Here is a 16,262-nt window from a genome sequence, read left to right as displayed (position 1 = left end):
TTACAACTTATTATTAATGTTAAAGTATCGATGACAGACAGTTATTTATCAATGTAAAAGCTTAGGTTATTCGTACCCCGGATCTATAGACGATGTACCAGTCCGCCGGAAACAGAATTGCTTCCCCAATTTTCTAAATGGGTACAGATAGCGAGGTTGCAATTTTGACCAACAGACCGGAGTGTCGATGATTTCAAGTCTGAAATTAAATTAATAAGATGAATTCAATTACAATTTTTCAATAATAATTTTAAAACGCGACAAAACACAGCCAAACTTCAATATAAACCGTAAGTTTAGCGTGCTCCGGATCCATTGACTAGATGCCAGTCCGCCGGAATCAGAGCTGCTTCCCCAATTTTCTAAATGGGTACAGAAATCGAGGATGCCATTTTGACTAATAGACCGCATTGTCGACGACCGCTAGTCTGAAGTTAAATTAGCAGTATGAATTAATTATAACTTATTATTAACTTTCTAAATTTTGATGACAGTTATTTATCAATGTAAAATCGTAGGTTATGCATACTCCGGATCCATGGACCATGTACCAGTCCGCAGAAATTAGAGTGGCTTCCTCAATTTTCTAAATGGTTACAGAACTCGAGTATGTGAGTCTGACCGACAGACTGTTTTTTAGATGTTGTCTAGTATGAAATCGTATTCATTATTTTAATTGCATTAACAGTATACGTTAATAGGGTAAAAATATGTCGTGATATATTACAAACAATTCTCAATATAGAAAATTAAGAAGGTATAGTGTCGTACTGCGATCCCTATGTTGTTGTGGTGGGTTCCTAGTGCGCTGGAACTATAGCTACTCGCTTAATTTTCTAATCAGGGACTGTAATTGAAAGTAACACTGGTCAAAACACATGTATATAAACGATCACATCTCTGAAATTTACATTGACTAGGTGAATTAAGTAAATTAAATTTACTTCCCAATTTTCGAACTAGTTTCAGAAATCAGAGACTTAATTACGGCCTCCTCTCTGCTGAAAAATATTTATTTACTATGTAAATATTGTATTAAAAGAATGTTTTTACATTAAACTATTTCTTAGGCAATATAAAGTCATAACAAAATATGTCAACTCAGCAGTTGAGAGTTTAATCTACTGCACCATTGACACTTTGCCCTGTTTAAGGGAGTTCGCAACTCGGGCCGGTGACTAGGTAGATAGCTGATAACTTTAAAGATGCAAGAAATAATTAGTTCTATTGAAATATTAGTATAATATATGAAAAAGCTTAGTACGAATGAATGAATGAATATTATTCATTTCAAATTATTATTATTTTATGATTATATCATAATCTGTTATCATGTTTAATGTTCTAATACTGTAAACAGGCAAGGGAGAATGCTAACCAACGATAGGTAGTCAATCCACCGGAGCAAAATACTATCTAACGTCAATAAATGTTCAATGTCTTAAATTTTTGTGTGATGTGTTGTAATGAGAACCTCTTTTGTCTTCTTCTGTCTGCATGATCATTCTGATAATTCAGCATGTATTTAAAATTACAGCTTTTTGAAAGGTATTTTTTCTTGTTGCCGAATTCCAGATATTTTTAAAATTTATGTATTTCTTAAATTAATGTATTTACAATTTGATATTATTATTTTTATACCCATTAATTTTTCGAGAATAGTCAAAAGAAAACATTAAATTAAGTAAATGTAAAATACAAAATCAGTACACATTAAACCACCATTAATCACATTTAGTACTAACTACTTTTTTAGTACTAGCCTAACCACTTTCAAATTTAAATATGCTTTGGAATTGGACCCGTGGAACTTAGACAGCACGTATCAACTCATACATGTTCCACTTCGCGGAGCCTCACCTAAGCGACTGTATCAAGGGTGACTCACATCCACCTGTCTTTTTTGTTGGTAATTGTATTTTACTGACACGGTTTGCTACTTTAAGTGCAAAAATGTGCTTACAACTTAACTGAAGCGTTGCCGTTGTTTAAAAAATTTAAACTATTATTCGAATAGGTACTTACGTAATATGATCCTTATAGTACCTACTTCTGTAGCGTTTTGTATTTACCTATGTACTATTATGTGTTTACCTAATTACTTTAGTAAAATATATGTCCCCCTATTCAATGCATAATTCGAATACCGTTTTGAGAGAAATTCGGGACCTCAGCATTATAACGTATTCTCAACTAAGCTCTTATTGCGGAGTTCAATAGACGTTCTCACGATGTAAGGTTTTCTTGAGGGGACTGTTATTTACTTACTGTTCATTCATTTGTACACACACATTGTGGGAATAAATAATACATGCACAAAACATATCTTCATTATATTCAATATACCTCTATCTCGAAAGTTTTTATCATATGCTTTGAATGTTTTCATCAATTTTGGTATCTGTGTCGATTAGGCATAATCCTATGCAAATATTTATGTTAATTTATAGCAATTTTTTACAATATTTTCACGTTTAAAACAAGTGTCATAGACGAAGCTTTCAAAATGTAAAACTAATATGGCATTATGTTAGTAGATGTCTTATTCTTCCATTACCTATTCACAATCTTCGTGTAGTAGTAATACTGAACCCATTTCCGCCCTTTCCATTCCTACAAACCATTATTTTGTCTGCCAAGTTCGGTCGCGTAATACCCGGCTTCATTATAAATACGAAATGCTACCGGATCTAATACAAGTAGTTAAAGTATCACGTACACGAACACACTACGTGACGAGAATTTAAAATGTTGCCTTTATGTCATTTCGTTACCGCATTATACTGCGTTAATGTAAAATGTAAGTGTTATATATTTTCATTTATGGATACAATACTACCGACAAGTTAAACAACTTTTTCTATAATTTTATATTATCAACGAAATCGTGCTTTACATAGGTCAATTTATATGTATATATTTACTTTTATTCAAGTTATTGAAGTGTTGCGATGCAAGTAAAAAAAAGAAAATAATCGTTTGATTTTCAAGGAACTGTATATGTACAAAACGTCTAAATCTAAATAATCTAAGAATGTAGGTAGCACAGAAATCTAAAGATTTCTGTGGTAGGTAGTACAAGTAATACCTAAGTATAAGTAGTAAAATATTATATTTTTCTTTCCACAGGTGTTGAATTAAACGTATATTTACGGTAACTAGACAAAGGCGTCGTGCACTTGTTCGGGGCTGGGGGTAGGGCAGTCATTAAGCGCTTCCGAGGGCTCTGGCCGGATGCCGCCGTCACGCGTCGCCGCTTGTGCATGACGGGCTTGCCTCACCACGCTAACAACCCGACCGCTTCTAATGCTACCCCACCACGAACACGACGGAACAACGATTGACCTTTTTAACACGGCCGTTTAAAGTATTTTCGGGTCGTGATTCACAGTTTGCGTAACCTTGGTGAAATTATAAATTATACATAGACATATAAGTTATAATACGACTGCCTATCTACGGCTTGTTCGTAATTTCTAATTAAAAGTGTTGCAAAAGTAAAACGAGACTTGTAGCTCAATGGCCTTCATCACGCATGTTTGGTTCCAGCCTGCTGCTTCGACACATGAGAACACAATAACACAACCTAGGTAATCTGATATACCATAATCAAGAGCGGAACTACTGAATGTAATTAATTAGAATATGGAAATCACTATACATTCAACAACGGCAACGTAACCCGAACGCAAAAGTGGGCAAGACTACCCAAGTCACAATAGGTATAAAAAAATCGTCAAGAGCAAGTAGTCCATACTGATGAACTTTTGTGATTCGCGATGACTATAAACAGATATTTACGAGTACATTCTCAAAAAAAAAAAAAAAAACCCAATATTGTAATATTGGAACATTTTCCCCGTAATCCATAGATACACACAACTCCTTCAATCGTCACATATTTACTTAGATTCCATTTCGCGAAAATAAAATAAATATTATTTCCCCAAAAGTACTGATAATTGAATCATCAATAAATGTTTCATGTCAAATATACCTATCCTTAAGCCATTAATTGTAATTGTTAGGCATATAATAACAAAAAGTAATACACTAATCATTTACAACACTAACTTTTACGAACAATTTAGACGAGAACGAAATTGTTTACATCACAACATAGAGTGTGAAAAAATTTCAATCGAATCACTTTTTTACAGAAGTGCAAGCGTAAATATCAAGTCACTAGTAATGATAAGTAGTAGTCAATAATAATAGACAGACGCGGTAATATTAAGAAAAGTATGGTTTAACAAACACAAAGAAAAACTTTTTCGCCAAATCGGGGCTACTCTCCCCACTGAGTTAAGAAATGAGTTAGCAGACCTTACGAACCTCTCTTTGTGCTATGTAAAAACAGCATCAATAGATCAATAATTATAGATATGATACTTTGCGATACTACATATCTCGTTGCTAAAAATACAGTTTAAGGTGTCTGCTTTTGACCAATTAAATATTAACATGGATGGATAGTACCCTAACATCATAATTGCTTGTACGAATCATTTATCATTCGTGTCACATCTCACTTTTTATGGAATTTTATTTGTTTATCAGTTACAAAAACGGTAAATTTACAATATATCGTTCTTGTTAATATCCGCTTTGTGGCTATTGTCTCTATTGTATCATTTAAATTTCCTGTCCCTACGTAGATTAATCACGATTAATTTCTGTTTATTAAACAATTAAAATCCATTAGATGGGATAGTGTAAAATGGTCCAAACTCTCAGGTCATAGTGTGCGTATCGTGCTGTTATTGGGCTGTTCAGATAGAGAAGAATTATTTTTGTATTTAGTTGTTGAATAGTTTAGCATAGAGGAATAGCGGTTACTCCAATAAACATAACGGGAGCAGTGCAACTTTTTACATTATTCGCATAGAGGTCAATCACGATTGTTTGAAGCAAAAGCGTGGGATGTCTGTGACACTGCCATTCAGACACCTACGTGTGCACTTCTTACACGTATTCGTGCCTAAACAATAAATAATGCCGGAGCGCTAAAGGCACCGTTATACTAAGCTTTTTTATCGCGTCTAGGTGTAGATACCTATCATCTTTATTACGTTTTATATTAGAAAAACGAATTATCTTGTAACGAATTACAACTTTAACTGTTGAACTAAACAGCGACATTTTATGTCTGACTCAATTTGGTAAACTTAGCTGGCTCAACAGTCATTAGGTGAAAGCTGATCACAATTTTAGCCAACGTTATATTTGATTAGAATATAATGATAAGACTTAAACTAACGACAGCAATCATTCTTTGTTACAGGTTCCAGAAACCATGGAGCTTGTTACTCAACTTTCAAAAACCGTTAATATGGAGCAAATTGGCAAAACTATGAAGACTCCCGACAAGACGAATTTGAAAAATTCTAATCTTCATTGTACCGAAGCAACAGTTTTGAACATGGAAGTCGAAACACTGAGGTGGCAATTGACACAGGTATCCTTTTTAAACTTTAAAGTATTATTATATCAATGATACAGATAGTATGATCTAATAAGTTTTGCGGTATAACTTAGCGTAATTCGTGACCGAGAATTATGTCTTGCAATTGACGCGATTTGATAAGTTTTATTGGATGTATTTAATTGAAAATATACTAATTCCATAACTAATTTTCGTGTTAGAATACCAATGTTATGTTTGAACTGTTTCCAGACGGAAGCTAACAGGCAAATGCATATAGCGCTACTGAAGCAGATTGTAGCTTTTCTGAACAGAGTTAAGGAGCACATTGAATCACAAAACGAGATGAATAAGACCAAGACAACGATAGTGCCGGGTAGACTTTCAACAAGCTCTTTCAGCACGGCCGACTTACCTCGGTCGCTGTCGGTTGTACACGTAAACAGAAACATAGAAATTACTACAAATTCGGCCAAAAAGATTAATACTAGGAAAATCAGTAAATCAATTAGCAATGTCAACGGTTTCATGGACTGCAGCAAATTTTGGTAATGAATTAATTAATTTGGTATTTTTAAATTTTAACAAGTTAAAATAGTTTTAATCAAATATGCAATTCTCCTTTTACCCAATTCCAGGAGCCAATCAAAAATATCTTTGACGTCCAATAATGAAACATCTCAAAAGATATCAGAAGAAATGTCCAGGTTGATCAATCTTGCCAATACCGTACTAAGTACAAATCTGCCGGAGCTCTCGTCTACTTGCAATGACAATGCCACTAATATGGTAACTTCTTCGTTTAAAGTTGACGACAGTACTTTAAACGACGACGTTAAAAAGTCGAAAGACTCGGCTGTTGCCTTAACACTCATTGAAGAGGACAGTACTTTTGAAATGCATGGAACACAAATGAGTGAGCTTCAAAGACACTATTTTGATAAGTTCCCCATAAAGCCGCCAAATCTGGGTAAATCCGACGACGACGAAATTAATATTAAGATAAATGAAGTCAACTATTCTGCACCAAGAGCCGAATCAGAAAAAAATACGACACGCAAAATAACTATCGACAGAAAGAACGACTTCAATTCTTCCCAGTTTATGGAAGATGAAAGTGGTTTCTCTTCAATGAGTTCGTTCCAAGATATTGGAATACCGATAATAAGTATCATTCCTCCCTCGCCTTGTAAAGAAGTTGGTTATATGGTGGATATGCCCGACATTATAGAAGATTCGGAGAAATGGAAGACTGATACGATAGAACTTGGGAAACAACCTGTGAAAGTCTTTTGGGTATAACATTGTACAAATGTGTCAAGTAGATTCTTTAATAAAATAGTATTTAGATACGGTATACCTACGGTTTTGAGGCTAATATGGTAGATTTTTTGTCCGTAACTAATACGAGTATAACGGTAAAAAGTGTTTTCCACTTTGTGTAAGTTATAACGTTGAGTATTGATGCTGATGAGAACAAATAAAAAATTTGAGTTTCTTGAAAATGGTTTTTAATTTTTCATGTTATTTAAAATGTATAGAAATAGTTTCTACTTGAATTGGAACCCACGGAGGGTGAGCGGGAGGGTGAGAGGGTGCTCTTAAAGGATGGAAAAAAATTGCTGTACTCAAATTTTTCAAGGTGTAGCCCTACTGCCAATCTTAGATTTTAATTTTTCTTGATGAAGTGGAGTTGAAAACCACCTTAGAAAATTAAATCTCGTTAATGAGGTTATGATGACATGTGTTTAAGTTTTGCATTACCGGATGTTAGTTTTTTATCTGCTTGTTCATGAGCTTACGTAGGGTGAAATCGAAATCATTAGCATCAACTTTGACATAATACTAAAGTTAAGACAGACGTTACAAGAAATCAAAAATACAAATTTAGTTCTGTGCCTACCTACGCACAACTGTGTTTAATTCCAGGATGGAAATATTTAATAATTTACTATACCTTGACATATACACTCATACGTACGCTGAACTACTGGACTCAAATCTATATCAATTTTATGACTACGACATGTTTTACAAACATTACGGTTCAATAAAGAACTATGGTATGAAAGTAATTTTTGAGAATATAAACAAAATTATAATTACTGACAAAGAAAAAGTGAAAAATGAACCCAAACAAAAAATCAAAACTGAAATACGGCCCTTGTAACAATAATTCGGATTTTTTTTAAGATACAACCAGTACAACATTGTAATTCCAAAAGAAATTACGAACAACCGAAAAAGGGAACTATGCCGTATTATTTCAAAGTTGTAACTGATAAGAATATTAATAATAATGATAAAGCATCAGTAAAATATTTTCTTTCCTCAAGAGACAGTGAGAGAACTTTGCATAGTGCACCTGGTTGCTTACCCCTGAGGCATAATAGTGATATTTTTTGTTTGCTCCATCCTGTAACAGTAACCTTTCTTTTTATTCGCTAGACTTCTAATATTTTGATGGAGCTAATAAATAACTTCACCAATTAGAGGAGGATAACTGAATTATTGTGGACAGCTTATGCTTGACATAATACTTTGTACAGTCAGGTGATGAGTGTAATCTATATCTTCCGGGATATCACTTAACTGCCTCATATACGCGAAATAAATTAAAACAAAATAAAATTAATAGTAGGAGTGGATGTTGTATATATGTATATAAGTAAACGTTTAGAATTCAGTGAATTGCAGTATGTAAGGGCGTTAGCGGTACGCAAGGCTTTTGAGTGTTGTGGTGTGTTATTGCCCTTTGAAAACATTATAATATTATGTATTTATGTGGTACCAGGCCATGAAAATGTTGATATATTTTTCGAAAAATTAAATTTATTACTGTGTAAACTATCGACTACTCAAGAACATAAAATAATAATTTGTGGGGATTTTAATATTGATATAATTACAAAAACAAAGTATTTGACCATTGCTAAGAACTTTTTAAGCATACTGAACTGTTGTAACTTTCATCCCCAAAGGGAGCCTACTAGAATAACTCTTATATCAAAAACTTGCATTGACAACATAATTTGTAATTTTAATATGGTAGACTGACATATATGAATTAGAATTGTCGGATCACACAGCGCAGACTTTAACTATTAAGATGAAAAGAAAATCACCGTTGAAGTTTTGGTACAGAACAATTAAGTAAAATAAGTGTAAAGTGTCACGGAACATAATAAAAAATTATACAGGTTATTATAATTGTACAGTAATTTGCCACAAACAATCAAATCTGTTAGGGTTAATGATGTAGCACCGCTGATCTTCAGGAAATTGCTACTGGTTTCAATAACTTTTTCATAGAATCTTTACGGAGTGTGCAATGTTCTGAACTAAATAATATCTATAATAATATAGATATTAATCCCTCTACCATCTACGTTCAGTTAGACAATAGAAAAGAGGTTTTTAATGAAATTAAATCATTGAAAAACACGCCATCAGTGGAATGTGATGGGATTTGTACACGAATTCTAAAAGAAACGGCTACATTAATTGCATCACCTCTTTCACATATTATGAATTTATCGGTTCAAAATGGTACATTTCCGACACATCCCAAGTTTTCCATTATCAAGCCGTTATACATAAAAAGGCGATAAAGAAGTGTTAATTAATTATAGACCAGTGACTCTAATCCTAATTCTCGCAAAGATATATGAGCATTATGTCATCATCATCATCATCATTCAGTCATACGACGGCCACTACTGGACATAGGCCTCCCCCAACCATCTCCACGACGATCGGTCGTGCGCTGCCAGATCGTCGATCCACCTCGTGGGGGGCCTATCCACTGAGCGTCGTCCGGTGCGCGATCACCAATGAAGAACATTTCCGCCCCAACGGCCATCAGTTCTCCTAGCTATGTGCCCCGCCCACTGCCGCTTCAGATGAGCAATTCTTCGAACTATGTCGGTTACCTTAGTTCTCCAAAGGATTTCCTCATTTTTGATCCTATCATGTAGGGAAATACCGAGCATTGCTCTCTCCATTGTCCGCTGAGTGACCTTAAACCTTCTTATGAAGCCTATATTGAGGGACCACGTTTCTGATCCATATGTATCACTGGCAACACACACTGATGAAAGACTTTCGTGTTGAGACACTGACTTGAACGCAAAGATTTTTTTTGCGTCTCTCGTTGACTCGTTGCAGTTGGATAGGATTAGAGCTCTGATCCTGTAATCGGACTGACATAGTGGCGTTTTCGTATAAGTACACTTACATCTCGATATACCTATAAAAGCATTCCTTCTCATAGTCTTCGGTCTTCTTATAGATATGGCTCAGAAGCGAGATTGGCGAATAGTTCTTCAAGAGTGTTTTATCTCGCTTCTGCCCCATGCCTTGACGTTTGACCTTCGATGATGACAGAATTAAAAAGCTTCTGGAGGACTTTAAGTATCGGCTTGTCCCTCGCTCTCAGAAGTTCTGTTGTGATTCTATCATCGCCCGCCGCTTTGTTGTTCTTGAGTTGTTTGAGAGCCACACTAATCTCATACAGGCTGACGTCTGGGGCATCTTCGGTATAATGTCGGGTAAGCTTGGCTCTGGGGTCTTTAGCCTCGCTTCAAAAGGTGCTTTCGAGAAGTATAGCTGTCTATAGGAACTCTATATCTCCCTCAGGATTTCAGGCTTAGTTGAAATGATGCTACCGTCATCAGTTTTCAGCTTCGTCAGCTGGCTTTGCCCAATAGACAGATCTCTCGCGAACACCTTAGAGCCTTTGTTCCGCTCAGTGGCCTCTTTAATACGCTCTGTATTAAATTGGCGTATGTCGCTAATCAAAGACTTCGATATCTGCCTATTTAGCCGCCTGTAGCAACTTACATCATCTGAGTACTGTAGCCTCATTTCATGTTTCTGCTCCAAGAGTTGGAGTGTTTTGTCAGAGAGTTTCTTCATTCTGGTACGGTGGGTTTTGAAAAACTCGGACCCAACAGTATGGACAGTATCCACCACCACGTTGTTTAGATCTCACACATCTATGCTGTTTTCGAGGGCTTCGAAGCGGTTTTGAAGTTTGAGTTGAAAGCTCTCGGAGTTTTGGAGTTGTGCAGGTATTGATTGGAGCGTAGACTTTATCAGTCGAGATTTTTCAAGCCTGATATTGATGTTCAATATGCCTCCTAACAACCGGTGATCACTTGCTGTTTCAACGGTGTTGACCACAGAGACATCATTGAATATATGCTTTTTCGTCGACATGATAAAGTCAATCTTATTTCTTACTTTACCGTCCGGAATCATCCAGGTTTGGATCATAATCATCCATTTCAAGTTGGAGATTTCCTGAAAAAGGGCTTCATCATATAGAGGTTCTCCTTTTCCACGAAATCAATCAACATCCGGCCTCTAGCGTTCCGTTGTCCAACTCCAAATTGCCCCACTCTCAGCTCATCACCGCAACGCTTTCCCAACTTTGCATTGAAGTCCCCCATCACAACCGTGTAGTGGGTTTTGTAGCTATGCATGGCTTTTGAGATCTCCTCATACATACCCTCCACTTATACATCGTATTATGTACAAAAGATTAATAGATTTTTCTGATAAATTTAATATAATCGTCAATGAACAGAATGGCTTTCGTAAGAACAGACCAACAAATCTTGCAATGTTTCAATTGTTGAAAACCATACACGAATGTATCGTATTGATAAGAGGTGTGATGTATCAGCAGTTTTTACTGACAATGTCGAAGGCATTTGACTGTTTACATCATGACATACTACCGAACAAAATGGAAAGACACGGAATAAGCGGTAAACCGCTGAATTGGTTGATATCATATTTAATTGACAGGCAGCAATGTACCGAAGTGGCATATTTCTGTAATTAAACAAACACTGTGATGTGTAAGTAGATCCGACTACAGGAAGAATAACAGAGGCATCCCCCAAAGTAGTATTCTGGGACCACTTCTTTTTCTGTTCTACATTAATGATCTTCCAAGAAGTATTAGTAAATAAAGCACTTGCTGACGATAGCACTGCTGTTAAAAAATGTGAATACAAAAAGCAATACGATCGCGACATTAATAAAACTGTAAATTACGTCATAGGATGGATGAATGGAAATGGTCTCAGTATAAACTTAACAAAAATTAACATCAAGCAATTTCAATCGTCTAAAAGGCTATCGATAGAGTTAAACATCTAGTTTAATCTTGTTAATATAGAACAAGTTAAACACACAAAACTTTTGGGCCTTATCCTTGACAGCAATTGCAACAAGAAAGTCCATTTCGAGAACTTGTGTAAGAAATTGTCACGGTTTATGTGCCCATTGAGAAAATTTGTACAGAAGGCGTCTGTGGATGCGGCCTTAACAGCTTATTTTAGTTATGTGGAGTCGGTTATGAATTACGGCATCGGCAGCGGAAACTCAGTAGAGTTTATGCAGGTATTTAAATTACAAAAACGCTGTGTACGTATCATTTACGGTGGGTTTCAATTGGAATCGTGTAAGCTATTTTTCGACAAGTGCTAAATCTTACCATCACCCTGCCTGTACATTAAGGAGATTGCTGCATTCGTCCAGAAACACCCGTCATATTTTAAAATCGCAGATAAAGATTTCATGTCTTAAATTTCTTTGGTTCCTTTTATCTGTATTTCCACCAATATAAATATACATTTATGTTGGTGGAAATTCGTAAATGGCATTGGATTACTCATATTTAAGTATACTATAATTGTATTATTTGTCCGTGAATTTTCCTAAAATGTATAAATAAATAAAATAAATAAATAAATAGAAAGAATGGTTTACTCGGGCAGTCATAACTCAGCATTTTACCACAAAGCTTTTAGGTAACGTCGTACAAAATATACAACAGCATTCCGAATGAATTTAAAATATTAGAGTACATAAAATTTAAAAATGCTCTTAGTAAATGGTTAAGCACTAAACTTTTTTATAGGGTAGAAGAGTTTTTAACAACTATAACAAATTTGGTGACTAGCGATGTGACATATTTATTAATAATTGTTTTTTTTCTCATATTGTGATGTAATTAATTTTATTCTGTGACATTTAAATGACATTATATACCTTAACTGGTAGACTATAGAGCACAAACCAATGTAATATTTTAAGATTAATATTTTAAGACCTTATGTAATTACCCATAGTTATGCAATAAATGTATTCTCATTCTTATTCATTATTGCTAATTAAAAGTAGGTACTCTAAAACATTTCTTTGGCTGAGTAGATCAATACATTCAACGGATGCTAATGATTTCATAATCACCCTGTATACATGTTGCAGCCAGACATACTGCCATACGACTGAGAGACAGCCATAAGAATCGCATTAAAAAAATGTATTTCACCTAAAACCATAATATTACTTAATACGTAAATACTAAGAAGTGGTTATGGTAACACTGCCGACTATGGACACTTACAAGGAAACTTTTTAATGTTGACAAGATATTGGATTCTATGTTTAAATTATTATATTTTTGATTCTTGTTGTCACGATATATCAACATGTCACGCTTTAAATAAAAGAAAAACACAACTGAAATGAATTTTTGAAAAATTAAATTTTTTGTAAAAACAATATCAAGTTGGACATTTTTCAAAATTTTTCCCATTTACTTATATTGGAATTTATAAATTTTTTGTGACTATGGCGGCATCTAATGACGACGATAGGGCGAGTGGAGATGGTGCGTCCGAAACGAAAATTGCACCAACTCCTGAAGAACCCGAACCTCCCAAAGTTCCTGACGTAGAACTCATCGTTGATGGTTTTGGCTTCATGCCCAAAAGCTTGCAAAGACAAGATAAGCGAACTTCCAATGTGTTCGATAAGTCTGCTAAGGCTCTAAAAGATATCTTGCTACCAGAACCTGAAGAGGGACGGAGTCCATGTGCTTCAAGTACTAATATTGACATCGTTAGAAGGTATACGTGGAAAACGAAAAACAGAATGACTGTTCAGGTTAGATCATGGTGCTTTTTTAACATTCTGTCAACCAGGACGTATCAGCTCTTTGCACAAATGCACTTGATGTCCAGGTCATAACATATGGAGCGACTTTAACAAGCATTCAAGTTCCTGATAGGAAAGGAGTACCGGATGACGTCGTGGCAGGTTTCGATACTCTTGAAGGTATAACGCTTTAATTCTAAAATTATAGTATTTATAAATAAAAGTTTACTCGCAAAGTTTATTAATTATTTATTGCCATTAGAGTATTTTTCGTCACGGAACCCTTATTTCGGAAGCACGATTGGGCGAACCGCTAACATAATATGTGATGGTACGATGGTAGTCAGGCCATCTGGAAGAATTTATATGTTATCTACCAATAAGGGACATCACCACTATCACGGCGGTTACATTGGATTTGATAAGGTTAGTATAACTAGAGATAATTTTAAAGGTGAGAAAATTGTTTCTACAGCTAATTAAATAAACAACACGCTAATTCAACATCACGTTCGAGATGATTCTGCATCCATCATAATTTTGCATTGCATATTTTGACGATATCAGTCTGTGTGCCATAGCATGAAATTTATCTATAAAGGTATACAACAGCACGATTGTTGATGAACTATAGCAGTCAAAATGGAAAGCTTGCCGCATTTAAACTATTTACAATTGTCAGGTAAACTGGCGTTCGTATGTGACCGGAAACAAAGTGATAATGAGCCACGTATCGGAGCGGTTTACGGAAGGCTATCCCGGCACGGTACTTGCTCAGATCGCCTTTGAAGTCACCTGCGATAACACTATTAAAATTGAGATGAGATGCACCACTAGCGAGCCAACTATCGTCAATTTGAGCAACTGTCCGTATTTTAATCTCGCTGGACATGTAAGTATTCTTGTGAACTTTTTGAAAGTATTGAGTTGGCCAAAAACTCGGTACCTATAAGGTAAGATCACGTGGGGTAAGTAGAACATACTTTGAGTCAAATGTCTTGAGCTGTAGGAAGAACAAATTTAATATAAGAATTTGGAGTAATACAATAAACTTTCAGCTTTATTTGTTCTAACAATCTTACACTAGATTCAATACTTGCAATGTATTTGTCGAAAACGTGCATAGTGTGCTAAGATTTCTCTTCCCCAAAAAGATAGGGTAAGAGGAACAGTACATCGTATTTCCTAAAAAGGTAATGTGTATCTTGTGTTATCAAAATTTCACAATTATCAAATTTGTTTTTTCCACTTCTTGAGTATGGAGCATCGTCTTAAAATTATTTAAACTAATTTGTTTGCCTATTTTATGGAGAGACTATACCTACTGCTAAACTTTTTAGATTGTAAGTTAAGAGGCTTCAAGTCCCTCTTCCTCTGACCATATAATTAAAAATAATTTAAATTACTCTCGGTATGTAGTACTAAAAAAGTTGATATACGCGATAACTCAATATATATATTGAGGCTCTATCCTGAAGTGGATACTGTTACAAGAGTGGCGGACATCTTTACAGGACAATGCACAATCGCCAATAAATAAGACTCAATTATTTGTGTAAATCAGAAGTCAGTCAGTGTTATTTGTGTAAATCAGAAGGTTTTTGTTTAAGATTTTTTTACAATAATCAGAAAATAAAACATTAAATTTTTCTTCGATCAAAATAAAATCAATAGATAATAAACGTCAAGCTATCGTAGCTAGCAGCGACAGAGTCCAAGGAGGCGCTAACATACTGCCCCCCTCGAGGAGGTAGAGCCTCGAGAATAAAAAAGGCTGCTTCAGATTTCGCACTTGACAACTATTTTTGTTATGTTGTATTTTATCTCAAAATTGCCGTATATTAATAATTTATCACCAAAATTTCGCTATATTTATGTGTCATGCGTATACGATTTAATTTCAAAGTGACAGGAGAACACTGTGGCTTTAAAACTAAATAACTTAAAGCCATTTTGAGATAATACTATGTTAGTTGTCATGTGCGATTTGGGTAAGGCACATAGCCTGCGGACGGCTCGCCGTATGGTTCCTCGTCCTGTAAAGATGTCCGCTACTCTTGTAACATTGTCCACTACTAGATATTATATTATATATATTTTTATCGAATTGAGAACCTCCTCCTATTTTTGAAGTCGGTTAAAACTAAATGTCGTGCTTAATAAATTTTACAGTGTTCTTTTTAAAATACTAACAACCTTTCATGATTAGATAGCTAACATCCTAAACAACAACTTAGGGGAAATAACTGCACGGCTATTTTTAAGATCATTGCCTCACGGATTTGTTAACCCATTATTACCGCTATAGTACATTTGTTTAGGTACTTAACTAAATGTAAACAATCTTGATACATCTTTTTATTGAAACATATACTTTACAAACCAATACCTAGGTACAAAAATAGACATGCAATGTCATATGAAGCGAAGTTATTTGTATTTTGTATTTGAAGGTAAGTAAAAATCATTTTATAAATGTATAACTTCATTAAATAGACATTTAAAGATTATTTACATTTAGGCGATTAACACACTGCACCGCGCCCCGCGTCGGAGCTGCGTTTTTTAACGTTGTTCTGAAGTACCTCAGTTTGTATGAAAAACACGCGCCGTCGAACACACTGACAACGCTTCTCCGCGCGGGAGTGCGGCGCGCGCGCGCGCTGTTTTACCGCGCCCCCGCGCGGAGGGGCGCGGCGAACCGCAGAGTATGGCACTCTGCGCTCCGCACTACCGTGCAGATTTTTAATCAATTTGTGTCTATTCCAGTAACTGTCGTTCGGATGTTCCCTAACAAATAATCAAAGGATTCAGTTGACATTCGTGTGTAGTTGAAAAATTAATCTTCATATTTTCTTTAATCTGTGTAATGAAGTTGAAT

At 35.2% G+C, this 16,262-nt stretch overlaps 2 protein-coding genes across 4 annotated transcripts in view; both read left to right on the top strand.

Moving 5' to 3' along the window:
• LOC113227984 overlaps positions 1-6,907 on the top strand; it is a 56,326-nt gene extending 49,419 nt beyond the window's left edge. The window contains exons 2-4 of the mRNA XM_026461099.1: positions 5,285-5,458; positions 5,678-5,973; positions 6,064-6,907. Of these exons, the coding sequence (XP_026316884.1) occupies positions 5,285-5,458; positions 5,678-5,973; positions 6,064-6,727 (1,134 nt within the window). The 3' untranslated portion in view covers positions 6,728-6,907. The remainder of the gene's footprint in view (positions 1-5,284; positions 5,459-5,677; positions 5,974-6,063) is intronic.
• A 6,131-nt stretch (positions 6,908-13,038) lies between these two features.
• LOC113228863 (aldose 1-epimerase-like) overlaps positions 13,039-16,262 on the top strand; it is a 29,488-nt gene continuing 26,264 nt past the window's right edge. For all 3 annotated transcript variants that reach the window (XM_026462291.1, XM_026462297.1, XM_026462285.1), the window contains exons 1-4: positions 13,039-13,390; positions 13,468-13,561; positions 13,644-13,807; positions 14,064-14,273. In XM_026462291.1, coding sequence (XP_026318076.1) covers positions 13,076-13,390; positions 13,468-13,561; positions 13,644-13,807; positions 14,064-14,273 — 783 coding nt within the window. In that variant the 5' untranslated portion in view covers positions 13,039-13,075. The remainder of the gene's footprint in view (positions 13,391-13,467; positions 13,562-13,643; positions 13,808-14,063; positions 14,274-16,262) is intronic.

Source organism: Hyposmocoma kahamanoa, unplaced genomic scaffold (genome assembly GCF_003589595.1).
Source record: "Hyposmocoma kahamanoa isolate Upper Pololo Valley unplaced genomic scaffold, ASM358959v1 100021, whole genome shotgun sequence".
Lineage (NCBI taxonomy): Eukaryota > Metazoa > Arthropoda > Insecta > Lepidoptera > Cosmopterigidae > Hyposmocoma > Hyposmocoma kahamanoa.
This window is presented reverse-complemented; position numbering and strand designations above follow the sequence as displayed.